Source organism: Neophocaena asiaeorientalis, unplaced genomic scaffold (genome assembly GCF_003031525.2).
Source record: "Neophocaena asiaeorientalis asiaeorientalis breed wild unplaced genomic scaffold, Neophocaena_asiaeorientalis_V1.1 scaffold239, whole genome shotgun sequence".
In the NCBI taxonomy this organism is placed as follows: Eukaryota; Metazoa; Chordata; class Mammalia; order Artiodactyla; family Phocoenidae; genus Neophocaena; species Neophocaena asiaeorientalis.
The window spans coordinates 237,381-262,823 of NW_020175103.1; the positions used below are offsets into that span (position 1 = coordinate 237,381).

General features: G+C 42.0%; 2 protein-coding genes and 1 long non-coding RNA gene across 3 annotated transcripts; 2 read left to right on the forward strand and 1 right to left on the reverse strand.

The window, feature by feature from the left end:
* Positions 1-6,529: 6,529 nt before the first annotated feature.
* Positions 6,530-8,254, reverse strand: LOC112412593 (uncharacterized). Its single transcript, XR_003005835.1, has 3 exons — positions 8,168-8,254; positions 7,220-7,533; positions 6,530-6,888 (listed from the first exon to the last, which is right to left on the reverse strand). It is a non-coding gene; the product is annotated as an uncharacterized LOC112412593 (long non-coding RNA).
* Positions 8,255-8,468: 214 nt separating this feature from the next.
* LOC112412587 (zinc finger protein 311-like) lies at positions 8,469-20,531 on the forward strand. The gene is made up of 4 exons (XM_024764328.1): positions 8,469-8,550; positions 15,729-15,804; positions 19,266-19,357; positions 20,452-20,531. The coding sequence occupies exons 1-4, from the start codon at positions 8,518-8,520 to the stop codon at positions 20,476-20,478; spliced, it is 228 nt and encodes a 75-aa protein (XP_024620096.1). The 5' UTR covers positions 8,469-8,517; the 3' UTR covers positions 20,479-20,531.
* A 2,186-nt stretch (positions 20,532-22,717) lies between these two features.
* ZNF311 (zinc finger protein 311) lies at positions 22,718-24,755 on the forward strand. The gene is made up of 2 exons (XM_024764336.1): positions 22,718-22,841; positions 23,179-24,755. The coding sequence occupies exons 1-2, from the start codon at positions 22,718-22,720 to the stop codon at positions 24,753-24,755; spliced, it is 1,701 nt and encodes a 566-aa protein (XP_024620104.1).
* Positions 24,756-25,443: the final 688 nt, after the last annotated feature.

A 25,443-nucleotide genomic window follows, 5' to 3' on the forward strand; every position in this document is an offset into this window, starting at 1 on the left:
CAGCAGAGGCTCCTGGTGTGATGAGGTTGTGTTGCCGGGTGGTGCGACCACCACTCAGCAGTTCTGGGAGGAGCTGTTCCCTTGGCCTCTCCAGCCCTGCCTCGGTCAGGATGGGCTTCACCCTCAGGCTTCAGATCTCCTCCTGACTATAGAGCACTGTGGGCTCTAGACTGCTTGCCAGGCCTCAGTGGCTCCAGCTCTGCCCTGACTTGGCCTCTTGCCTCCCTGCCCTAGTCATTTACTAACAGAAAGAATTTTGTGAACACTTGGCTACTATGTTAGTTTTGTTATTTTTTTCAATCAATCAAAAGTTGTTTTATTTTTTAAAAAATTTTTTGGCTGCGTTGGGTCTTCCTTGCTGCACGCAGGCTCTCTTCAGTTGCAGTGAGCGAGGGCTTCCGTAGTTGTGGCACATGGGCACAGTAGTTCTGGCGCACGGGCCTAGCCACTCCACAGCATGCAGGATCTTCCCAGACCAAGGATCGAACCTGTGTCCCCTGCATTGACAAACAGATTCTTAACCACTGCACCACCAGCGAAGTCCCAATCAACAACTTTTGTTGGGGAAGTTTCTGTGGCAGATGCTTCTAGGCCCTGGGGTAGAGCAGTGGGCAAGATGGGCTTTCGTGGGATGTACATTCTCAAAGAGGGAAGATGAAGTATAAGTAAGTGGGCAGGTGAAATAAATAAACAAGGTAGCCTGAGAGAACAGCCAGGAGTGTGGGCATCTTGCAGTCGTTACCTCTGCTGCTCAGGACAGTGCTGTGGGAAGGTGTTATGCACTCATGTCTGTTACCTGGCAAGGAGACTGCAGCTCGGAGAGGAAGACTCTTGTCCAGGGTCACACAGCTGATGAGGAGAGCCAGCATCCAGGCTGAGTGAATTATTGTCAGTTGCTGCACAACCTGTTACTGTGAAACGCTGGCTTAAAACAATAATCATTTATTATCTCTCACGGTTTTGTGGGCCAGGAACTCGGGGGACAGTGGGGAGATTTGAAGGCTGGGGGCTGGAATCATCAGAAGGGTCTAAAGATGGGTGTTGGCTGAGACTTCAGTTGGAGCTGTCAGCTGGAACCCCTACACCTAGCCTTTCCATGCAGCCTGGAATTTCTTACAACATGGTGCCTGGGTTGCAAAGGCAAGTGTCGAGAGCGAGAGCGAGAGCGAGAGAGAGAGAGAGAGAGAGAGAGAGAGAGAGAGAGAGAGAGAGAGACACAGACAGAGAGAGAGAGACAGAGACACAGAGAGACAGAGAGAGACAGAGACACAGAGAGACAGAGACACAGACAGAGACAGAGACAGAGACAGAGACAGAGAGATGTATCCCATTGGTTTGGGCAGTCACAAGGCTGTGCCCATATTCAAGGAGAGGAAACGTGGACCTCACGTCATGGTGGGCTGAGCATCAGTCCCACTGTGAAAAGAACACGTGGGATGCAATAAATATGTTGCTGCAGCCTTCTTTGGAAAGAATGATCCACTGCATCTGGTCTGCCTACTCCAAAGCGAGCGTTCACTGCACCTCGCACGCTGCTGTCTACTCTCGCAGGTTCATCACCCAGTCTTGTCTATTTGCTGACTTTCAGCCTCTTCCCAGGTCTATTGTAATTTTAGGACACTCTGGATAGAGTTTTTTCTCTCCGGTTTTTGAAGCAGGGAATTCTGTTACTTTGTACTTCAGGGTCCATTAACCCGAGGGGAATCGGAGGGTGGGCTTCATATCAGACAGTCCCCCCCCCCCCAAACAGGGGTGATATTCAAAATACTTAACCAATGAGGCATCCACTTACGCGGCCCCTGGAGCCAGGAAGGGAACACTAGAGACGGTCGTGGGAGACGAGACCTGTGTTGCTGCCGTGAACCGCACGGAGGCTTCCGCGAGGGGGCGCTGTGCCGGAACTGCGACGTCGTGGGGAGAGGGAACCGAGGGGCAGTAACACTAAGCAGCGCACAGAGTGTTCTGGGGGGTGGAGGGGAGGACAAATAACCTTTCTCCCCAACCCATCTTAGGTTCTTTATTTAGCTGGGGCCTTGCAAGTGGAGACCAGCAAAAGACATTAAAAAGAGAAAAACTGAAGTTTATTAACACGTGCATCGTAAATATGCTTGGGAATACTCAGTGCTGAGGAACTCGGAGGGGTGGCTAGAACTGGGGCTTATATACCATTTTGAGCTAAACAAAGGAAAAGGGGTTAAGGGGTTTGGGGCTTCTGGGTAGTGGAGGCCAGCTTTGGGAAGGTGATCAGGAAAAGTGTGGTAAATAGGGATTGTTTAGTAAGGTTTGTTATGCAGATTTGTCTGTGCCTTCTCCTTAGATAAGAGTTGTTAAGAGTCCTCCTCTTCCTGGTACAGGAGAGGGAGACACCTTTAGAAAAGTAAATTTACAAAAAGAAAACTTGTGGCCTGTTTTAGAGGTTTTCTTGCAGCTGCTGGTTCTCAATGGGCCTTTAGCTTAAAATAATCCATATGCCAAGGAGACATATTTTGGGGTGGCATATCCTGGTACCCTTCAGGCATGAGTGACTAATTCTGCACAGGGGAAACAGAATCTGGGCCCTGTGCTTCAGGGCCTATTCATGGTTCAGTGAGCCCTTCAGAAGTGAACTGGTGATTACACCCTGAGGTTCTTGAATAATGTCCCCTTAAGTGCTTCCAACTCGTGTGTTGTATTGGATAGGGAAGTGCCCACACTCACAGGACCTAAATCCTGTAGTCTTTAATCATCTGCAAGGGATCCCCTTTTCCACTTGTATCCAATTCAGTAGCTTCTCTATATTTCGAAAATAATCCATACTTTCCCCTTAAACCATTTGGCTCCCTGGTGTAACTCCTTCCCCCACATCTTCCCATCTTAATGCACAACATATGTATGCCAGCTCTTTCCACACAGTAAATCAGCAAATATTTCATATTAATATTGTTCCCTCTGCTGTGTTTGAAACCTCAGGGAAGAATTCTCTGATGCCCACACCACCCAATGCTCGTACACTTTATTCTTTCATTCTCTATGCCTTTGGCCTCGTACTTGCCCCCAACTCAGTTGTGTAGTGGTTACTTATGTTGGAATTGTGTCTCTGACCATCGTGATCTGCTTTGGACAATTTGAGGGTTGTGACTGAGTAAGCTTGTGCTGGGTTTCCCCCTAGGGTATCCAGTAGATAACTGTCCACACAGACTGAATGCATTCAGAATAAGATGTTAGTCCTAAAACCTCTGTTAATCCACTTATTCAACAAATCAGTTTTCATTAAAACAGATTGTTTACACTGCTTCATTTAATTCTCTGTTGTATTTCCCCTAGAGTCTGTCTAGAAAGGATTTTACTGTATGAGAACATTAGGGCCTCTGGGCACAGGGAGCTGATAAACAGGCCAAAAAGGTAGAGGCTTCCAGGTCCCAGTGAGAGAAAGAGGATAGAGGTGATCATGATAAAAATGTATTACATAAGTGATTTGAAAAGTAGAACTAGGGTTAGCATCTCTTGTAGGGTTGAGATCGGGATTATTAAATATAAAACAGGGGATCTACATTTAGTACAGGATACAATCAAATTAGGAGGTCAAGGAGGCAAGAAGATTTGTACATGAATGGCTAAAATGAAGATTAGGGTTAAAATAGAGTTAATGCTGCTGTTCTGTGCTGATGCCAGAGTAAATGCTGAATCAAAGCCATTTTGTGTTGGGACTAGAATAAAACTAGGATTTCCTTTTTTCTTATTTCATCAGCATGTATCCGAGAGAATTTGGTATTGTTGCCACTGCCATGGGGAAAGCTGGGAGACAGCATCTGTGAGATTAGGACCCCAGGAAACTTTACACATTTTTTGGAGATATTTCTTCATTCATTCACTCGCTCATTCATTCATTTATAGAACTAATTGGGGGCCAATTTTCTGCAACATTCTGGTCCTTGCTTCTATGAGTCTGAAATCCAGAGGGGGAGTTAAGCCAGGAACACACTACATGAACTAACAAAACTTCCTCCAGGCAGCTATGTTTCTTGTTCTCAGGGGATGCTTTGGAGCATCTAATAAACTCTTACTCCAGGGAAGCAAACCTCCTTCAGCTGGGGGGTCTAATAAATTAGACATATTTCTAGAGTGGGATGATTTCCTCAAAGTTTACTGAGAGATATGAGACTTCTCACCCGTGCTGGGGAGACACTATTTGTATTCAAGCACAGGGTTAAGAGCCCGGAGACTTGAATCAGCCCTCCTGGGTCCAAATGCCTGAAATTGTTAAGCTGCTACTAAATTCTGTGTCTCAGTTTCTGCATCTGAAAAAGGATGGCGATATTACCTGTTTCATAGTGTTGTAATAGAGATTAAATGAGTCAATGTGTGAAAATTACTTTAACTGGTACCTGGGATATAATAATCACTATATAAATACCTAATAATAACAATATGATAAATCACCTTTCTGAGCAAGAGTACAAACCTGATGACCTTAGAGAGGTCTTAGGTCAGGAGTCTGGAATGCCAGTTGTAATACCATATACTGCCAGTCGATGGCACCAAAGCCCACATTGTTAAAACTGTCCTGCCGGCATAAACATTTTGAGGTCTCCCTCTCTGTCTGAGCTGTTTTCGATTTGTGGGTGCAGTAGAAGATGAAACACTAGAACTGAAGAAGTTAAGCTTTCTACTAAGGCTCTGTTCTGAATTCCAGCCTAAGGATACTGAAATATTTGACGACGGTATGAAAGCAACAGTGTGTATTTGAGAAGTTGCCTGATGGAAGTCACCAGGCCTGGGTTTTAGTCCTAACACTGTATGTCCTTGGGCAAGTTTCTGAACCCCTGGACTTCAACTTCCCCCCTTCCTTGCTGTCATTTGGGGCATAAAATAGAACAACAATGCAAAACAGACACTTAAGGAAGTGGAAAAAAAACCCGAGGGAGAAGTAAAGAAACTATGGTAGAAATGAGAAGTGGAGGTAAAGAAATAGTAATGATGTGACAAGGAGGTGAGTTGGAAATGGAAATGATAAAATTGGGGAGATCACCATGGAGGTGAAATGTATGAAATACAAAATAGAGAAAATATTAAATTTGATTCATATGTTTCATACAGAGATAAGTACTTCCCCTTAGCACATTTTCAATCTCTGTGTCTCTGTGTCTCTCTCTCTGTCACACACACACACCCACACTCACACTTGCATGCATGCTCACACACGTGGCTGTCATCCATTTCTGTGACATGACGGATGTGAGGAGAGCAGAGGTGCGGGGAACACAGACTTCCTGACAAAACCATGAAGAAGTTGCTCTCACTTTTCACGCACATCAAGCAGTTCTTGCTCAGCTCTCCCTGGAGTCCTCGTCCTTCCCCAGCAGCCTCCTGAGTGCTCTCTTTACCTTCTTGTTCCTCAGGGTGTATATGAGAGGGTTAAGTGAAGGAGCGCCCACTGAACAGAAGAGACCAAAGAACTTGCCCCTCTTCTGGGCATAGGGATTTTGGGGCTGGAGGTAAACGGAAATGACTAAACTGTAGAAGATGGTGACCACAGTGAGATGGGAGGAGCAGGTCCCCAAAGCCTTTCTCCGTGCTATGGTAGAGTTAATCCTCAGCACTGCCCAGGCAATGGCACCATAAGAGATAAGAATGAGGGCGAGTGGCATGACCAGGAAGATGACACTGGACACAGCTAACTGAATTTCATTGTAGGTGGTGTCTCCTCCTAACTACAATGAGGTACCACCTCACACCAATCAGAATGGCCATCATTAAACAGTCTATAAATAACTAATGCTGGAGAGGGTGTGGAGAAAAGGGAATCCTCCTACACTGCTGGTGGGAAACACTATGGAGGTTCCTGAGAAAACTAAATAAAAACTGAATTACCATGTGATCCAACAATTCCACTCCTGGGCATATATCTGGACAAAACTATAATCAAAAAGATACATGCACCCCATGTTCATAGCAGCACTATTTACAATAGCCAAGACATGGAAACAACCTAAATAGTCCACTGTATATTACTGCAGTGATGCTATCTATAGACTGTAGACAAGTGGTGACACCTAAAATAAGAGACTGGTATACACATGGGTTTTTTCAGTGATCATACAACAGATATTTATTAAACATGAATCATATGTCACTGTGTTCTAGGGATAACTACAGTCCCTCACTTCATAAAGCTCACATTCTAGCACAATGCTTCTCAAACCCTTTTCTCTTCTGTACCCTACACATTTACTCAAACATAAAGCCAAATATTTTATTCCCATTTTATCTCTGACCCTACTCTCACAACACCCTGTACCTGCTTCTATCACAGTATTCATCACACTGGACTGTTATCACAGATGTCCTAGTCTGTTTCCCCAACCAGACTGAAGTACCTTGAGGGCAGGAGCCAAACGTCCTTCAACTTTATAGCTCTACTGCCCAGAATAATTATCTGGCACTAAAAATATATTCAACAAATGTTGTATGAATGAATGCATGAATTAAATGCATGAATAAATAAATGAATGAATTGTTTAGCATCTGCTCCAGATGTACAAGGGGCTGACAAGGAAAGCTGGCCCTATAATACTGAGGGCTGGCCTCTCCTCCCATAGATATATCAGGTATAATACAGCCCAATGTTCACTTAGTTCTATTTTTTTTTAATATTCATATGTATAACAACTAAAAATCAGTTCTTGGTACCATAATTTCAAAGATATGCTCTGGCTCCTTTTCCACCAGAACTCACCTTATAAACAGGATGACTGCTAGCTCCCCACCTCTCTTTTGCAGGACCCAAGAAAAAGGAATGACGTTTTCAGGCTGGATGACTATGGGCCAATGTTGAATAACTGGTGAATCGAAAGCTGATGCCAAAATCTCACATGACAAGCTCTGCCCTTCCTGGGCACTGGATGGAACCTAGATGTAGGAATGTCATCAAAGGGAAAAGCAGAAGGGATTATTTACATGTTAAAATTAAAATCCTAGGAAAGATATGACAGCGCAATCTCTCTGGACTACAGAGAAAGGGAAAATCCAATTCTCATTCCATTTTATAAAAGACAGAGGAAACGCACAGTCTTTCCTACAAAAGCATGCAACTTTAAAGACTATCAATACAGTCAATAACAAAGAGGTTAAGGAAGAAACTCAATTGAAGCACTTAGACACTATTTTCTTTAGCCCTTAAGAAAACCACATCATTCACTGTTTCTCTTCCCTGGCCAGTAGAAACACTGCCTCCTCTTACCCATTCTTCTCAATCCAGATCTCGCTCTTCATCTCCCATCACTACTGTGACCTTCTCTCTGCTAGGTGAATCATGTACCCACATCCAGTCCCATCTCTCTCCAGGTAGGACTTCCAGGGCCTGCTGCTCAGGACAGGTCTCCTCAAGGGGGCCAAACCCCTGTGAACACCCATCAGAAGTAACTACCTTCTCCCAGTGACTGACATTTTGAGCCCACGGGCAGGAGCTGCTCTGCACTTTTTTTGCCCATTGGCAGTATGGCTTTAGATACCAGTGAAGTTCAGTGGCTCCACTCTGCATGTTAGGTTACTGGCCTGAAAGAAAAGGGCAGGAAAAAAAGAGAGAGGGAGGGAGGGAAAGTCATGAATGGGAGTAGCACCACATCAACAAAAATCACAAAGAACCAAGCAGCCCGACGGGGAAAGAAACTGGCAAAGAGGAAGGAAGTTAAAGCTCTGATGAGAGTTTCAGAATTCGTGAGAAAAGCCTAAGAGCACCCATATCGTTTGGGTTTCCTCTCCTCACCTTACCAGCTATGCGACTGTGGGTAAGCTTTTAGCATATCTAGGCTTCAAGCTGCCTATCTAAAAAGTGGGGTAGTGATAGTACCTACCTCATTGGGTTGTTTGAGAATTAAACGAATGAATATCAATATGTATACTACACTTAGGACAAGCCCTGACCCAGAATAAGCGCTATATTCACCAGTTTGCCAAATAAAAAAACTTTAATTGTAATATTAAAGGATGGCGTAAAGGAGGAGGAGAAGGAGAGAAAAACAGATTAGAAGAGGTAAAGATAAAATATGCTCCAGCAGGCGGGCCCTCCTACGTCCCAACCCATCCAATCCCACCTCCGACCGCAGGCCCCGCCCCTCCCCAGAAGGCCAGCGAGGGGCTCCCGCCAGAACCCCGGGCAGGGCCTCACAGACCTGCCCCGCAACCTCACCTTCTCCGCCGACCTTGCGGGTCCTGCTTTCTCCGCGGTGGGGCCGAAGGAGCGCAAAGGCCTCCTCAGATGAGGTCCGAAAAACCCCACCCGCACCTCAGAGACGAGGGGCTGAACTCCAAAGTGCAGACAGAGCCTTTCTATTCCGCGGTCTCCATGGTAACGCGCGGCTCGCCCTTCTAGGACCCCCGGAGGACTCTTCTCTTTGGTCCAGCACTACAAACCCTGAGAAGCTGGACGGTTCCGGTCCCTGCTTGCTAGTTTGGACCTGTTGCCACTTGGAGAACAGATGAGCTTGAATATGAAATTGATCTTCTTCAGCGTGTGAAGAGGGAAAACAACGAAAGAAAATGGAAGCACGAGTTAATCAGAATTACGTGAACGTAAGCTCCACCACGCAGAGATCTTTAACTGTTTTGTTCATTCCTGTATCCCAAGCTCTTATAACAGTTGCTGAAGAAATTCTTGTTAAATGAATGAATTGAAACGATTCTGAAAAAATATTGCTGCAAAGCATCATTGACTAATATCAGTATTTGCCTCTGATCAGTAGCTTTATTTAAAAGAGAATTAACTATGTGTCACATACATTTAAATATCTTATAATTTGGGGATTATGAAAACCCACAAGCATGCATTATAAGTAATGTATGCTGTATTTTCCAAAATATTATATTTCTAAAGTATTATATTTTTCTATAATATATTTTCAGTATGTTATATTTCAGTATAATGATTAGCAGTAGAAACTTGAAGAGAAGTAATTAAGTTAATTACTTAAGTAATTAAGATAAGCACAAAAGATATATTTAAAAATTTGAGGAAGTGGCAAATACTTTTTAGGTTATTCTTTCCTACACTAGAATATGAACTGGCTAGCATAAAATTATGGGACATAACCTTTTTAGAAGGGGAAACTCCAAGAAAATTATTTCAAAAAGACAGCCAATATAAACAAAATGAAATCCATAAACTCAAGGACAAAAAACAAATGCTTGCTAAAGTTCTGAGTTGAACTGAAAAAGTAATCAGAATAATGAACAAGACTGTTGGAAGGAAAATGAAAAATACCTGTGACAGATAAGATGAATGAGCTAAGGATACATTTTTCATTAAGGATATATCTCAAAACCATGAAGTTGAGTATGTACAAAGTACATAATAACCTCTATGAAGCATTCTTGCCAAAAATATTGAACCTAAATCAAATCAAACCTTTCAAACTTAAATATGTACAGAGTGAAACTATTTGTATAAAATTAGGGAAACGTAAATTATACTATAAAATGTTTATGGCTACCCACATATGTACTAAAAATATATAAACATGCATCGGAATAATAACATCAATATCAAGATAGTAGTTAACCTGAGAAGGAAGAGGAGAGGAATTGGAGCGGAGTAGACAAGGGGATATAATTATATCTGTAATATTTATATCTTAAGATAGATGTTAAGTGTTTTTTTTATTATTGTTTTGTATGCCTGCAATGTTTGTTATTTTTTTTAAAAAGCCCCTGGAAATGAATTTGGTAATTTCAACAGACAGCAGAGGGGCCATAGAATTACTTAACACCAATCAGGCTTCTGTTTCTCCATCAAGGATCATGACCTTCAAATTGGGAATGGTAGGACAAACATTAATATGAGGAAATTATATTTCAGGACATACAAGGAGATAGTAAAAGAGTAACTACTTGCCTTAAATGAGTGCAAGTCTTCGTACCCAGATAAAATTGCTTGAAGGATCCCGAATTTCAGGCAGATTAGCCACAGGGCCCCTGGAGGCCATTTTTAAGGAGTGTGACTCATGACTAAGACTGGCAAATATCCAAATTTTCAAAAACTGAAAAAAGATGAACTGTGGAATTAGGCTGAAAACTTGACATGGATCCCTGGCAAAATTCCAGCATTAATTATTTTAGGAGATTATTTATGAGGTTTTATGAGATTGGGGTTAACCAAGAAAAATGTAAATAAATTATATCTCAACTGGACTAGATTATTAAAGTCATATACTAAGGATCTGCTGTGGAAGTAAAGTATCTTCATATCAGCAAAGGTTATAGCAAAGCCTCTCATAAATATACCCTGTGAGTATATGTGTACTGGATGCTAGTACTGTTAAGTAGATTGATATCAGGAAGAAAGACTACAGTCTGAAGAGTGGGTGACCATGCATAGCATCTTTCCTGCAGCCTCTTGCTCAGTGCCTTTGTGCAGTATTCACTGAACTCAGTTTCAGAATTAGGGACTTAGGGATCAGTCTAATCAAAACCCAATTTCCTTTAGAGGAGAAGAATACATTTGTATTAAATTGGAGGATTGAAGGAATTTTTTTAATATAATAATCATTATTTAGCAATTATTATGAGCCAGGCACTTTCATAAACCGTATATTGTACTTTCACTCTCACAATGAGCTGAGATTAAAGGATTTATTGTTACTGTTTTACAGATGCAAAGGAGTTAAATGACTTGACCAAAATATCAAGCTAGTGAGTGGCAGAGCCAGGAATCAGGTCTTCAGAACATAAGATTGATGAACTTTCCATAATACCATTTTATAACTAATGTGCCTAGTACTTTCTAACCTCTTTTGTTTTTGAATAAATAAAAGCCCTGATCAGGCTGGAGGGACTGCTTTTTATCAAAATAGCCCAAGTGTGAGATCAAAGACTCTGGAGTCATTAGTTTCTCTTCTAATTTTATCCTCCTTTGTAGTTTTAGACAAAATTATAATCTCTTGGCCCTCAAGTTTCTCAAGTGTGAAATGAACGAATTGTACTTGGTCATCACTGTGGTATCTTTCAGACTTGCAATTCTATTATTCTAATGATGAAATTTGATGCCAGGTGATGTGTTAAATGATTTCTGTATATTGTCTCATTTAATCCTCATAACGACTCTGAAAATTAGATATTCACCCTGGACCTATTTTACAGTTGGGGAAACTGGGGCACGATGTATACCTTGCTTAGGTTCTCATGCACACAGGTACCAAGTGGTTTAGCCTGGATTCAATCCCATAATTAATTTTATTTCATTTTGATAAGCTTTAAAAGAAGTTATGACCAGTCACAAAGCTATGCAATCACTCTTCCCTCTGAAAGGAACCAGGACTCCTTGGAGAAATGGCTGATTCCAGGTCTGGAGCAGGAAATATACAAAATGAGCCTGAAATATCTTGTGCTGCCAGAAGGCAAGAAAACCATCAAAGACTCTTAGAGTTAGATGAAAGGGCACAGGAAATAAAATAAAGGGACTCCCACTGGCCAAAGATGGAATCATTTGAACATCAAGAAGAAAAAGAAAAAAAAAAAAAAAGAAAAGTGCAATTGATTAAGAGTCCTTGAATGTTCTTTAAAAATCCATGAGTTAATGATGCTCAGAAAGAGGAAACAACAAAAAATATTAGTTACCAATTGCTGCATAACAAACTACCCCCAAATTTAGAATTGAATATTTATTCTCTCACAGTCTCTACAGGTCAGGAATCTGAGAGCAGTTTAGGGGTTGGTTCTAGTTCTGTCTTAAGGTTGCAGCCAAGATGTTGACCCAGGCTGCAGTCAACTGAAGGCTTGACAGGGAGCTGACGGATCCACTTCTAGACTCACTCATATGGCTGTTGGCAGGAGGCTTTAGTTCCTCACCACCTGGGTCTCACTTTTCAGCCTGGCAGCTGGCTTCCCCTAGAGTGAGTGATCTGAGAGAAAGGGAAAAAAAGAGAGACCAAGATAGAAGCCACAGTTTCTTTTTCTTCTTCTTTTTTTTTTTATTGGGGTACAGTTGCTTTACAATGTTGTGTGTGTTTCTGCTGTATCAGCTGTGTATATACATATATCCCCTGTTTTTTGGATTTCCTTCCCATTTAGGTCACCACAGAGCATTGAGTAGAGTTCCCTGTGCTATACAGTAGATTGTCATTAGTTATCTAGTTTATACATAGTATCAATAGTGTAGATATGTCAATCCCAATCTCCCAATTCATCCCACCCCTCCTTTCCCCCCTTGATGTCCATATGTCTGTGTCTCTATTTCTGCTTTGCACATAGGTTCATCTGTACCATTTTTCTAGATTCCACATATATGCATTAATATACGATATCTGTTTTTCTGACTTACTTCACTCTGTATGACAGTCTCTAGGTCCATCCATGTCTCTGCAAATGGCACAATTTCGTTCTTTTTTATAGTTGGGTAATATTCCATTGTATATATGTACCACATCTTCTTTATGCACTCTTCTGTTGATGGACATTTGGGTTGCTTCCATGTCCTGGCTATTGTAAACAGTGCTTCAGTGAACACTGGGGTGCCACAGTTTCTTTTATTACCTAATATTAGAAGTAATATAACATCATTTCTGCCATACTCAATTGGTCACACAAACCAACACTGGTAAAATGTAGGAAGGAGATACACAAGAGTATGAATACTCGAAGGCAGTGCTCATTGATGGCCATTTTGAAGAATGGCTAATGTATCAGTGGCCTTGGCACCTAGGGCACAACTTTTTACTCTGAAAATTAGCAATTAAACAGAAAAGTAAACATTTATTTTGTCTTTCCTGTTTGAACTGACATTTCAGGATAACCAAATAACCCTGAATTGATAGGTTAATGAGATAAAATCCTTGTTTAAAAAGGAATTCCGGGCTTCCCTGGTGGCGCAGTGGTTGAGCGTCCACCTGCCGATGCAGGGGGCGCGGGTTCGTGCCCCGGTCCGGGAAGATCCCATATGCCGCGGAGCGGCTGGGCCCGTGAGCCATGGCCGTTGAGCCTGCGCGTCCGGAGCCTGTGCTCCGCAACGGGAGAGGCCACAACAGTGAGAGGCCCGCGTACCACAAAAATAAATAAATAAATAAAACAAACAAAAAAGAAATTCCAACTCATAAATGTGAAAAAAATATTGAATTAGAAAATCCCAGTTCTGCAATAAAATGGTTGATTTAGGCAAAGATCATCAGTGGATGAAACCACCAGATAAAAGGTTGATGAGGAGCTTTACATGGAGGGATCCAACTAGCAAGTGCTGATTCATTGATCAATCTTAGCATCACAAAGAGTGAAATAATGACATTATATGCCTCCTGATATAAAGCAAAAAGAAGTACGTAGCACCACGTAAGAATGCTTACCCATAAAGGTAAACCAAACTCTAAACCTTTAGAGCTAACATCTAGTTAACAAATACAAGGCTAGAAAAACAAATCATTAAATGAGGATGCAAACAGACAAAGCCAGCATGTGGAACATTCAGGACAAATGACCCAATTTACTCAATGCGGGGAAAAGTGAAAGATGGAGGAGCTATTCTAGATCTAAATTAAAAGAGGATTAAGAGAAATAACCAAATAAAGTATGTAGACTTTAGATCTTTATTCAAAAAACCAGCGTATTTTATATATTTGGGAGATTTTAATATGGACTCAGTATTAGATGGTACCCAGGAATTCTTTTAATTTTGTTAGGTGGGATAATGACATTGTGGTTCTGTTTTAAGAGATGCATTCTGAAGAACAGGAAATAACACGTTTGGAGTCTGCGGAGGCTTTCTAGGGAAATTCCTCGACCAGCGAGTTGAGGTTTCCTAGAAAGTCACCGGAAATGATTATTGAAGGACTAGGAAGTGGAGCTAGAATAGGTTTCTCTATTTTCTCGTTTTTAGAGGAGAATGTCGGCAGGAAGGTCTGTGTCTTCAGCCAGCGTGGGACGGGACTTTAGCCGAGGGGCTCCCAAGCTGCCACTGGTGTCTCCGAAACCGCCGAGGTGCGGCTGGGAGGACCCTGGCACCACCACCTGGTTCACTTAAATACACCCCTTCCCTGGGGCCCGGGACGGCTGGCGGGGACGGGGCGGGGCTTTGGAGCCCGGTACGCCGGGAGCTGGGGACCGCCGCGGGTTCCTGCCAAACAAGGGCCTTTTCCTCCTGCATTCCTAACTCCCTCCCGCTCTTCTTGGCTCTCAGCAGCCTCTTACCCTTTTTTTTTTTTCATTTATTTTCCTCCCCAGCATCCACTCGTACATTCATTCATTCAGCCAATTTCTAGCTGAGCGCCTACTGGTGCAGGCACTGTTTTAGAAGTTGGGAATACAGCAGTGAACAAAATAGACAAAAATCCCTGCCATCAAAAGCCTGGGAGCCTACATTTTAGTGAAGGAGAGATCTACAATATACAATAGAAAGAATATAAGTTAACTTATGCACCATGTTGGAAAGTGATAAAGTGCTATATAGGAAGGTAAGGCATGTCAGGATTGGAAGGAGGGGGTAGGCTGTAATTTTAAATAGGGGACCTAGAGTAGGTTTCCTTGGGAGGATTATGTACAAGCAAACAGTTGAAGGAAGCAAGATTATTCATCGTGAGGGTAGCTTGAGGTGGAGGGAACAGCCAGTACAAAGGCCCTAAAATGGAAATGTGCCTAAAAAGGAAGAGAAAGGTCTGTGTGACTGAAGAGGGTTGAATGAGGGGGAGAATAGTAGGAGAGGTAATAGCACACCCTATAGACTTGTATGCCATTGTAAGGACTTAAGCTTTTATTTTGAATGAACAAGAGAGACTCAAAAGGCACATTCTTTAGGGCCTTTTATGTTACTCTTTATTTTGAGAAAGATGGACCCATTGAGGGGTTTTAAGCAGAGAGATGAAATAATCCAACTTAAGTTTTAAATGGCCTACTCTGTTGTATTGAGGATAGAAGCAGGAGACCAGCTGGATGGCTAACGTAATACTGTAGGGCAATGCAGACAATGGTGGCTTGGGACAAGATAGTGGCAGTGGAGGTTGTATTCTGGATATATTATCATTTTCAGTTTATCTTCCCCTGCTCCCTCATCTCCCATAGATACCTCAGATTCTCTGATTCCTTCTTTTTGCTTTGGTCACATTCCTCTGTTTTCTCCTCCCTTCATCAAATATGCAGGAAAATAAGGTATGGATTACCACTAGCTTAGTACTGCTGATGAACCCCAAATCCAGGGCAGTATTTGACACATCAAGCCAAAAAGCAGCTGCCCTGTGGGTCAGGAGAGGCCCTTTGGCTGGCACCACCAAGGCTTAAATCCCTGAAAGGAGGCTGGTATCCACTGGAGCCACTTCAAACTGGTCCAGGCAAAGCCGCGATTGACTTGGAGCTGGATCCAACCAGCAGAGAAGAAACTGGGACAGTGTTAGAAGACTGGAAAAGAAAGCTGGGTAAAAAGATGCAGCAGGTAAAAAGAGGAGTGTCTGCAGTATATCACAAAGAGGAAGAACCGAGCCCAAGAAAGGAGGAAAGCAGTGGGAGTGTGGTGGGCCTGGATTGACCTTGTGGAAGTGTTCTCCTTCAAAGTACTTTTTTTCCTGGATGGCCTGGTGATCATTTTACATTATAGAACAATTGGATGCCATTTCTGTTTTTCATAAGGTATATCAGGGACTGAGTCCCTGATTTTCTCACCCCTCTTGGTAGTTCTGGGAGTTGATTTCCACGAACAGAACTTCATAGTTGGTTGCAGCTTCCCCTACATTTTCCATCCCTCCATAACCTCTCCAAATGTATTCTTTTCCTTGCAATAGGTGGTGGTATCAGATGAGACTCCAGGACTATCAAACCAGCTTTGTATCTGTGATACCAAGCTCCTGCAGGAAAGAGGTAATGCACACAGGGTATTGTGGCAGGAGTTATGGCAGCTGAAAATGGGGCAGGGACACAGACTAAGTGGGGGATGCTTCCTGGGGCCTGGAAATATGCTCATTATTGAGTATTTATAGGAAATCTGTTATTTCTATACTAGGCTTGGCTCGGTATTGAGAGGAACTAAATTGTTAGGTTTCTACCCTCATCTTAAACCAAATTTGGAAAAAAATAAAGATTCATAAAAAGAGATTCTTCAAAGCAATTTGTGAAAGATATTGAATGTATTCATTCACTTATTATATGTACAACTTTATGTATGATAAGTAGCTTACATATGTGTACATGAATATTTCCACATATAAAACTTGTGGTATAATACAGTAACTCCTCCCAACCACAATTTTACCAACATGTAAAATTTGAGTGTAGGTAATTTTATTTCTGTACCTGTGTTAACCCTGAGATTTTTAAATTAAGTATAGGTATACCTGAGAAATAGAAGATAAAGCCATGGCAAAAGAAGGAGAAAAGGTATTGTCATGAAGCTTTGAGAAGAATAAAGGAAGATGGGGAAATGTGGGGCTGGGCTTTAAAAATGCTCTTTGGTGGCATATATGAAGAGAAAAGTGGATAAGATTTGTATAGAAGTGGCTGATGGTATTTAACAATTCTGGAGTCATAAAATTAGACCCTGAAAGGCACAGACATTTAGAGGACTAGGCCCCTGGACACCCCAAAAATAGGCTTTTAGTATATATTACCTACAAAGAAAAAATACGTAAAATGAATTTCTAAGCATATTATTGGAACTTCCAGAAGAGAAATCTTGAAATTTCCACTGTATAGGTAATCATAAATGAAAATTAATAATATAGGACATATTTATCACAAATTTAGGAGAGGTAGAAAATAATGAATATTGCTTAACTTCGTTGTTCATTTTATTTCATTTTTTAAAATATATATAATTTTATGGTTCACATCTGACCTGAGTATCCAAGTCCTCTTTTTCTCAAAAGATCTTGAATTCTCTTCTTATAGGTGATTTTCAGGGCCATAAAGTTTACAGTTACTTAACATAAAATGTAAATGAGTTAATCTTGCCCTGGATAATATCTATACACTGCTTTAACAAATAGTTTTGTTATGGGCTGAATGTTTGTGTCCCCTCAAAATTCGTATGTTGAAGCTCTAGCCCACCCCGCAGTGTGATGATATTTAGAGGTGAGACCTTTGGGAAGTAATCATGTTTAGATGAAGTCATAAGGGTGGGGACCCAGTGATGAGATTAGTGTCCTCAGAAATGGAAGAGACCAGAGCTTTCACTCTCCCCCACATGTGAATTCCCGCTAGGGAATTCCCCCAAGTTCATTTTTAACTTGAGGGCAGAAACTGACCTTTCAAATTCTGAGGCTAAAAAATAAAGTTTAAGAATCACTACAGTGGGGGGAATTCCCTGGTGGTCCAGTGGTTAGGACTTTTGCTGCCGTGGCCAGGTTTGCTTGGGGAACTAGGATCCTACAAGCCTCAGCGAGGCTAGGAAAAAAAAATCACTGCAGTGGTTACCAGGGGCTCGGGAGAGGGAAAAATAAGGAGTTGTTGTTTAATGGGTATAGAGTTTCAGTTTCGCAAGATGAAAAAGTTCTGGAGATCTATTATGCAACATTGTGAATATTTTTAACACTATTGAACTGTACACTTAAAAATGGTTAAAATGGTAAATTTCACATTATATGTTTTTTACCACAATTAAAAACAGTTTTTAATGTGATGAACACTTAGGGGAAAAGAAGCCATGACAAGGTAACAAAACTTTCCTAATTTATGAAGAAGATGTGGTAAAAATCCAACTGGATGTATATGGAGGAGAGTTTGGGTTAGATAGGGTGTGTGCTTTGTCAAAAATTTAAGACTTGTACATTTTACTGTATGTAAATTTTACTGTATGTAAATTTTGGTAGAGACTCAGGAATGTAAACAAATATTGAACTCTAGTTAATGATATGTATCATAAAGTGTTAGGGGTGAAGTATGCTTATGTCTTCAACTTACTTTGAAATGCAACAAAATATAAAATGAATTTATGGACAGAGACAGGGATAGTTAGATGGACAGATACGTGATAAAGCAAATATTGCAAAATGTTAATTGTAGAATGTAAGTGGTGAATATATGGATGTTTCCTCTACAATTCTTTCAACTTTTCTGTATATTTGAAAATGTTCATTATAAAATGTTGATTGAAAAAAACCCAATTAGGAGGTTTAAGTTTATTGATGTTATAAGGAAAAGAACTGTTATGGAACATTTGAGAGCAAAACATGTATCTGCTGTGAGCTCTGTGCCTTCCAGGTGGTTTGGGAACTTTTTGAGACAAAGAGTTATAAAGTAACAGGCTTTCAGAGGAGATAGTGAGAAAACTGTGTGGAACCCACAATGATTGAACACAGGCCTGTTCTTGATCAAAAGCTAAGGGTGGCCTAGACCAAAGAAAAGTCTTCTTGGCCTATTTCTGTGGAAAGAAGCCAGTTTACTCCTAAATTGAGGTTTTGGTAAAATTGAAATGATAGTTTTGGGGTCCTGAGGCCAAAGGGTTATCCTAGAGACTTACCAGTAGATGATTTCAGACCAGAAAGAATGGTCTTGGACTTGGGAATATGTTGATGACTATCAAGAAAGATAAACCACCATAAACACTGAAGCTACAGAGAGGCTGAGCTGGATTGCAAGGAATAAAACAGGGCCCCATTAATCAGTAATGTGAAACTGTACTTCTTGCCCAATCCATATGAATTATACCTAGTCACGTGTACACTCTGAGAAAGTTTCTTTTGCATTTTAAAAGCTGTGTGTGCTCTGCTATGCTGGGAGGGCAGTTGGGGGGAAGCGGAATCACTTAATACTAGGGAATTAACAGGAAAGAGACTCAGAATCAAAGGGGGAAAGTGATTTTCTCTAAGAAGAACAAGGGAAAAATTTTTTCTAGTAAACTAACTTGAGTTTGACCAGCCATTAAGTTACCTAAAGAAAAAAGCTTTGGGCCTATCCCTGGATATTTCTGATCCATACCTCTCCTTCATTCCTTTCCCTCCACCTCCACCCCAAGTCGTTTTGGACAAAATGACTTCAACGTTCTAATATAGGAAGCCAGGTTATCGTATAAGCTGGGAGTCAGTGATCTGGGCCATTTGCGGAGGGTGTAAGGTATTCTAGGATGAAACGAGACCAGAGAAAAAGGTGTAGTAGGTGAGAGAAGAAGAACGCACTTACAGTCGGCTTGGCTGCTGGCCAGGGCCTGATACCCCAAACTGGAAACTGAGACTAGAGGAATAATGGAGAAGGAGGATACTGTAATGCAGTAGACTTAACCCCTAGGTTAGAGCTTTGGAAGCTTCTACATTTGGGGAGGAGAGGATGAAAGCAGAAGGTTTCAACACTGTGCTGAATTGACTCTTGGCTTATTTCTCTTCTCTCAGCTCTGCCATCTCCTCATTGTCCTGCCTTTGCCAAAGATGGAAGCCAAGGAAGCCTGCCAGGAGCAAAAATCATACTGATGAGCCAGTCTCAAGTGAGCTAAGACCCCTTCCTTCCCTCCTGGAAATATATCACTGCCTCCTAAATGTGGCCTTATTTTCACTGCCTTCCCTGGCTATGCACCTCCCAAGTCCACGTGCTCCCTCTCATAAGGGATACTTTGTTGGGTGACAAACCATTTGTGGATTGTTTCCTCTTTCGTTATTTTTTGCTATTGAAAGCTGATGCTACCTTTCACCTCATCCCCAAATATACACGAAACAGTAACAGCCTTTCACTTCTGTAAACCTCCCTACAAATTCCTTTCTTCTGCCTCTGTTTCCTGAGGGAACTATGGAGTTTTCTCCAGGACAGCAGGGACATATTGTTTCAGGAGGCAGTGACATTTGAGGATGTAGCTGTGAATTTCAGTAATGAGGAGTGGCAGTGTCTGACCCATGCTCAAAGGCACCTCTATAAAGATGTGATGTTGGAAAATTATGGAAACGTGGTATCACTTGGTAAGGACTTTCCCTGTACTTGGCTTAGTACTTTCTCCCTTCCTTTTTCTTTTAATTGCTTTATTTATTGATGTGTATGGGGTCTCATATTGAAAATCAGAGCTCTCATTCCATATCATCAATATCTTCCCCCAAATTAGTTTTGAGTTGCCCCTGTTACATAGCAAGATAATTTTCTGGCTAACCTAGTTGTTTTCTGATTCTTTGCAATGAAACTCTCCCTGGGTGAAAAGGAGACACTTAACGTCTGTTCTCCCTGGATTCTCGCCTCCTCAGGCCTCTCATTTTCCATTAACTGCTCTGTATTCAGCTCTTAGTCATGAGCTCCTTCCTAGTGGCTGAAAACAGATTAACCTCCCTCTACAGACTCCCATCCTCCTAAAAAGAACAGGGAAAATACAACCGACTATTTCCCAGAATCTCCTTCTTTGCCCTTCTGAGTATTGACTTCTCTGAGAAATTTCCTAGACCTGTTTATTTACATGTTACCAGACCCCTGAATAAACCCTTTTCTTTACCCAAATGGACATTTCTTTCCTGTTTCCATATGCAAACAGAGGGGTCAAGGTAAGCGTTAGCACAGTTCTCTGTTGCTCTACACACTGTCTTCTTCCTTCTCTACAACCAGGATTTCCATTTCCTAAACCTCCTTTGATCTCCCATCTGGAGCAAGAGGCAGAGCTCTGTGTTCAGAATGGACAGGACAGGGAGTTCCTGAGCTGCTCCCACCCAGGTGAGTGCCAGAGAAGCTGTCAGTCCCCTTCTGTGTTCCATGTGACAGAATGGTTATAGAATGTTCTTAGTGGTGGGTCATCCATCCCGAAGGGCCCAGAAGGAAATCTATTTAGGAAATCTTAAGGCAGAGAAAACAAACAAACGGTTTGGATAATTATTCTGTCATTATCTAATTGGCTGTTTGCAACCTATCTAATATAGGCTTTTTGCAATTTAGTCCTCCAAAAAGGCTCAGACAATTCATCTCCCCTCTGTGTATCATTTACTCCAGTGCTCAGAGAGCATTGCCTTTCTGCCTCCAGTTGTTTTCTTTTTTTTTTTTTAGGACCTTCCCGCATTTGGAGACCTGAGCCTTTGACCCTTGCCTTTTCTATTCTCTCTTATTGTGAAGTTAGTTAGTTTCTCTCATGGCTTCAGCTCTTAGCTCTGATGCAGATGCCTGCCACATTGATAATGCTAACCTTTACCTCTTTCCTGGGCAGCAGTCTCATGTTTCTAACTCCTGGTTTTTATTTGAATATCCCATTGTCAGCTGGAAAGCAACCTATCTAAAGTCAAATTCATCTCTCCCTCCAAGGCTGTCTCTTCATTAAGCTCTCCCTATTTCTATATCTGGTTCTACCTCTTTCTTACTTTGTCTTTCCATTCCCTGAACCTCTTATCTAGTCAGTCATGAAATATTACCAGCTCTTCATTCAAGCTATTTTCTGTATGTGTCATTCAAAAAAAAACTTGTCCTTTGTTTCTAGGCCAACTCCAGCTGCTGTGTCCACAATGCCTACTCTTCCTTCCTCCCTTCCTTCCATCTAAAAAACATTTATTGAACAACTATCATATGCCAGGTACATATGAGCAACTATCATATGCAGTCAGATAAGATATGGGCGAGCCCTGACTTACGGAAGCTTATTTTCTAGTGGGGAAGGCAGGTAAGTAAATAAGTAATTATATAGGACAGTATGGTGGGAGTTCTTGGGATATGTAGATAGGGATATGTACCTGGTATATACAAACATAGAGGAGAAGCACCTAAATCTGACCTGGGGACCAGAAGACTGTGGAAGGAATGACAACTGAATTAAGTTATGTAGGATAAGTGAGGTCATTTAGTTGAAGGAGGGGCAGAGGGGAATAACAAGGAGGAAAGTATTGAGGAGTAAAAGAATGTGAACTGTGAATAGTTCAGTGTGACCAGAGCCAAGGACTTGGAGTAGCCAGTGGGGAAAGTACAGGAGCAGTAGACAGGGGCAAGATCGTAATTGAATGAGCTTTTGATAAACTGCAGACCTTTAACTTTATTCTTATAGTAACAGCTAAGATTGATTAAGTACTTATTTTGGTGTTGGAAGTGCTTTGCATACATTGACTCATTTAATTATTGTGGATAGTCTAGATCCCATTTTATAGATATAGCAACTGAGAGAAGTTACAACATCCTCCCAAGTTTGCACAGGTATTAGGTGTCAGAACTAAGATTTGAACCCAGACAGTGAGCTGGGGCTCTTGACTGTACACTTTACTTCCTTTCTGTCTGGTTAACTATGGAGTGCCATTGAAGTGTTTAAAGCTAAGGAGTGATGTCATTAGATTTGATTTTTAGAAGGAATAATCTAGAAGCGATGTAGAGGTTGGATTAGAGGGGAGGCAGACTAAAGGACATTTGAGGGTTATTAAAGTTAGCTGGTGAGAATGCACTGGCAGTAGAAGTGAAGGAGACGGGATAGAGTTAAGAGATTGATTTGGACTCTGGTTACCAACTGTAAAAAGTAACTCCAGCTAGCTTAACCAAAAGAAAGATAATTTATTATTCAGGGTGTGTCAGGGAACTTAAGGGCAGGTATACATGAGGCTCAAGAAGGGATTGGAATGCCGTCAGGCCCCACTCTCCAGCTGTCTTCTCTGCTACGCTGTGGGTCTGCTTCATTCTCCCTTCTTAGCAGATGGATCTTCTCTGCTTCTCAGTCCCGATGGCAGAGCATTCCCTCCCCTACACGACATACCATCCCACCACCACTGGTTCTCAAATTTAAGAGCTAAAGCTCTAGCTCTCTTCAGAGCCTGGCCTTACCTGCTTTCACATCATGATTCCAAAGTTCATGAAGAGAGAATCTGTCCTGGTTTGGGTCAGGTCTTGCCCAGATCTAATCTGCCCTACCCAGATGGGTGGAGTTACACCACAGAAATATGGCTCTCCAGGGCCCATTCTCAGGAGCAAAGCAGACAGACCCCTAAAAAGGAGACTGCGCTGGCACTTGAGCCCCCGCTTTGCAGCTCCCGTCACAGGTAACATTTATACAATGTTAGTGAGTACATATGAGAAGTTGAAGATGATTTCCGGTTTCCTGTCTTAGGTGACTAGGTGTATGAAGTTGTCATTCACTAAACTAAGAGATTCTAGAGCATGAGTAGATTTGGAAGGATTTTTGTGAAGTTTACTCAGTTTTAAATATCTTAGTACTTTTCAGTAGTTCAGCCTATTTTGACCTTGCCATAATGTTAGCAATTTTTCAAGCATGGGAAAGTCAGTTACTCTTCCAACAGCTTAACCATTGCTTCACCTCTGCTAGCCCACTTATTTCCTTTCCTCTGAACATCTGACATTTTTATTTTCTTGTGTAAGTATCAGCTGCCAAGACACGGCCTGAGAATGAGAAGGCAAGTTCAGAACAGGCAGTTTTTGAAAATGGAGAAGTCTGCTGGGTGAAATTTAAAAGTCTCCTAAAAGTTGTTTCCCAGGATCCAGAGGTTGGAGAAGTTTGTGTACAAGATGTCAAATTAGAGAATCAATGGGAAATGCCTATGAGGGAGAAACTGAGAGAAGAGAAAGAACGCTGTGAGAAAGTGACCTTCAAGAAAGGAAAGAACCAGAAGGTACTTAGAAAAAACTCAAAATGCATTCCATATAGGGTTCTTACAGAAAAGAAACTCCATGAATGTGCCAGGTGTGACAAAAACTTCAGCTGGCATTCTGACCTAATTCTCCATGAGCGAATTCACTCTTGCCAGAAACCCTATGTGTGTAATGAGTGTGGGAAAGCATTCAAGACCAAAAATCAGCTTTCTATGCACCAGATAATCCACACAGGGGAGAAACCCTTTAACTGTAGCCAGTGTGGGAAGGCCTTCAACAGTAGATCAGCTCTTTGCCGACATAAAAAAACGCACAGTGGGGAGAAGCCTCACCAGTGCAGCGACTGTGGGAAGGCCTTCAAGACCAGGAACCGTCTCAGGATGCATCAGATCGTCCACACTGGGGAGAAGCCTTATGAGTGCAGTGGCTGTGGGAAGGCCTTTCAGTTTAAGCATTCCCTTATCATCCATGGCAGAAGCCACACTGGGGAGAAACCCTATGAGTGTGAGGAGTGCGGGAAGGCCTTCAGCGGGAGTTCAGACCTCATCAAACACACAAGAATCCACACTGGGGAGCGACCTTATGAGTGCAGTGAGTGTGGGAGGGCCTTCAGCCGAAGCTCAGACCTAAGCAAACACACAAGAATCCACACTCAGGAGAAACACTGTGGGTGCCCTCAGTGTGGAAAAGCCTTCAGCAGCAAGGCAGAGCTCACCAAACATAGAAGAAGCCACACTGAAGAGAAGCCTTACAAGTGTAAGGAGTGTGGGAAAGCCTTTCGTCATAACTGTAAACGCAGGGCTCATGAACGAGAACACACTGGGGAGAAGCCCTATCGATGTGGGGATTGTGGGAAAACTTTTCAGGATCGGCACTGCCTTACCATCCATCAAAGAATCCACACTGGAGAGAAACCGTATAAATGTTCAGAGTGTGGTAGAGCTTTCAGTGGGAAATCAAACTTGACCAATCATCAAAGAATCCACACCGGAGAGAAGCCTTACAGATGTGAGGTGTGTGGAAAGGCCTTTCATCATAGTTCAGTCCTGAGGCAGCACAGAAGAATCCACACTGGTGAGAAGCCATATACCTGCAGTGAGTGTGGCACGTCTTTCCGTCAGAGCTCAGCTCTGATTGGACACAAGCGAGTTCATACTGGGGAGAAACCTTATGAATGTGAGGAGTGTGGAAAAGCTTTCAGAGTGAGCTCAAATCTTACTGGACATAAGAAAAGAAAACATAGAGTGTGGGGAACCCACAAACTTGATGAGAATGGGAAATCCCTCTCGCCAGTAACCCGTTCTCAGACCTTTTCATTCATCAATATTTTGACAACCAACACTTGAGGGTAGTGATTCTGGTGTTTACACTTTCACATTTCTCCTTCTACTTCTTATACTGGTCCCTCTTGTCTCCTGTATTGGTTCTTCCTGGTTCCCTGACCCCCTAATTGTGAGACCCCACCAAGCCTTTGTCCTTGACCTTCCTATTCAGTGTCTCTTCAGTGAACACATTCACTTCCAAGGCTTTGTCTATCAATAATAGTACTGTAATAAATAATAGTGCTTGACACATGCCAGGCATTATTCTTTACAATTTTTAATCATTTAATCCATACAACATCCCTATGGGATGAGGAAATTGAGGCATAAAAAGAAGAAACCTGCTGTGGATCACTTAACTGGTAAATTCTGAACATATGCTCACTGAATGCTTGGACTTAGCTGAGCAATTTCCATTATCCTGCACCACATCTCTCGGATATGAAGCTATACCTCAGTTCAGCACAGAACATTTTTAAAATTGATAAACATTGATCATCTTTAGCAGGTTTTGCTTTAACTTAAAGCCTGAATGGTACTTCTCCTTAACGGATCAGAATTGCTGAGATTCGGTGGGGGAACGGAGGCAGGGCAAGGGCAGATTTTAAAATTACAGATAAGCAGAAATCAGGTATACACTGCCGAAGCAGCAGTGTACGTATGGAAAAAGCATGAAGCCTGACCCACTTTGTTATAAATACACTAAAAGGTC

Bases quoted from the DNA above. Each gene is read 5' to 3' on its own strand.
- ZNF311 (XM_024764336.1), top strand. From the start codon at position 22,718: ATGGGTGGAGTTACACCACAGAAATATGGCTCTCCAGGGCCCATTCTC. The intron at 22,842-23,178 runs GTAACATTTATA...TTCTTGTGTAAG, and splicing joins CTTTGCAGCTCCCGTCACAG to TATCAGCTGCCAAGACACGG.
- LOC112412587 (XM_024764328.1), top strand. From the start codon at position 8,518: ATGGAAGCACGAGTTAATCAGAATTACGTGAAC. The intron at 15,805-19,265 runs GTAATGCACACA...CTCTTCTCTCAG, and splicing joins CAAGCTCCTGCAGGAAAGAG to CTCTGCCATCTCCTCATTGT. The intron at 19,358-20,451 runs GTGAGCTAAGAC...CTCTACAACCAG, and splicing joins TACTGATGAGCCAGTCTCAA to GATTTCCATTTCCTAAACCT.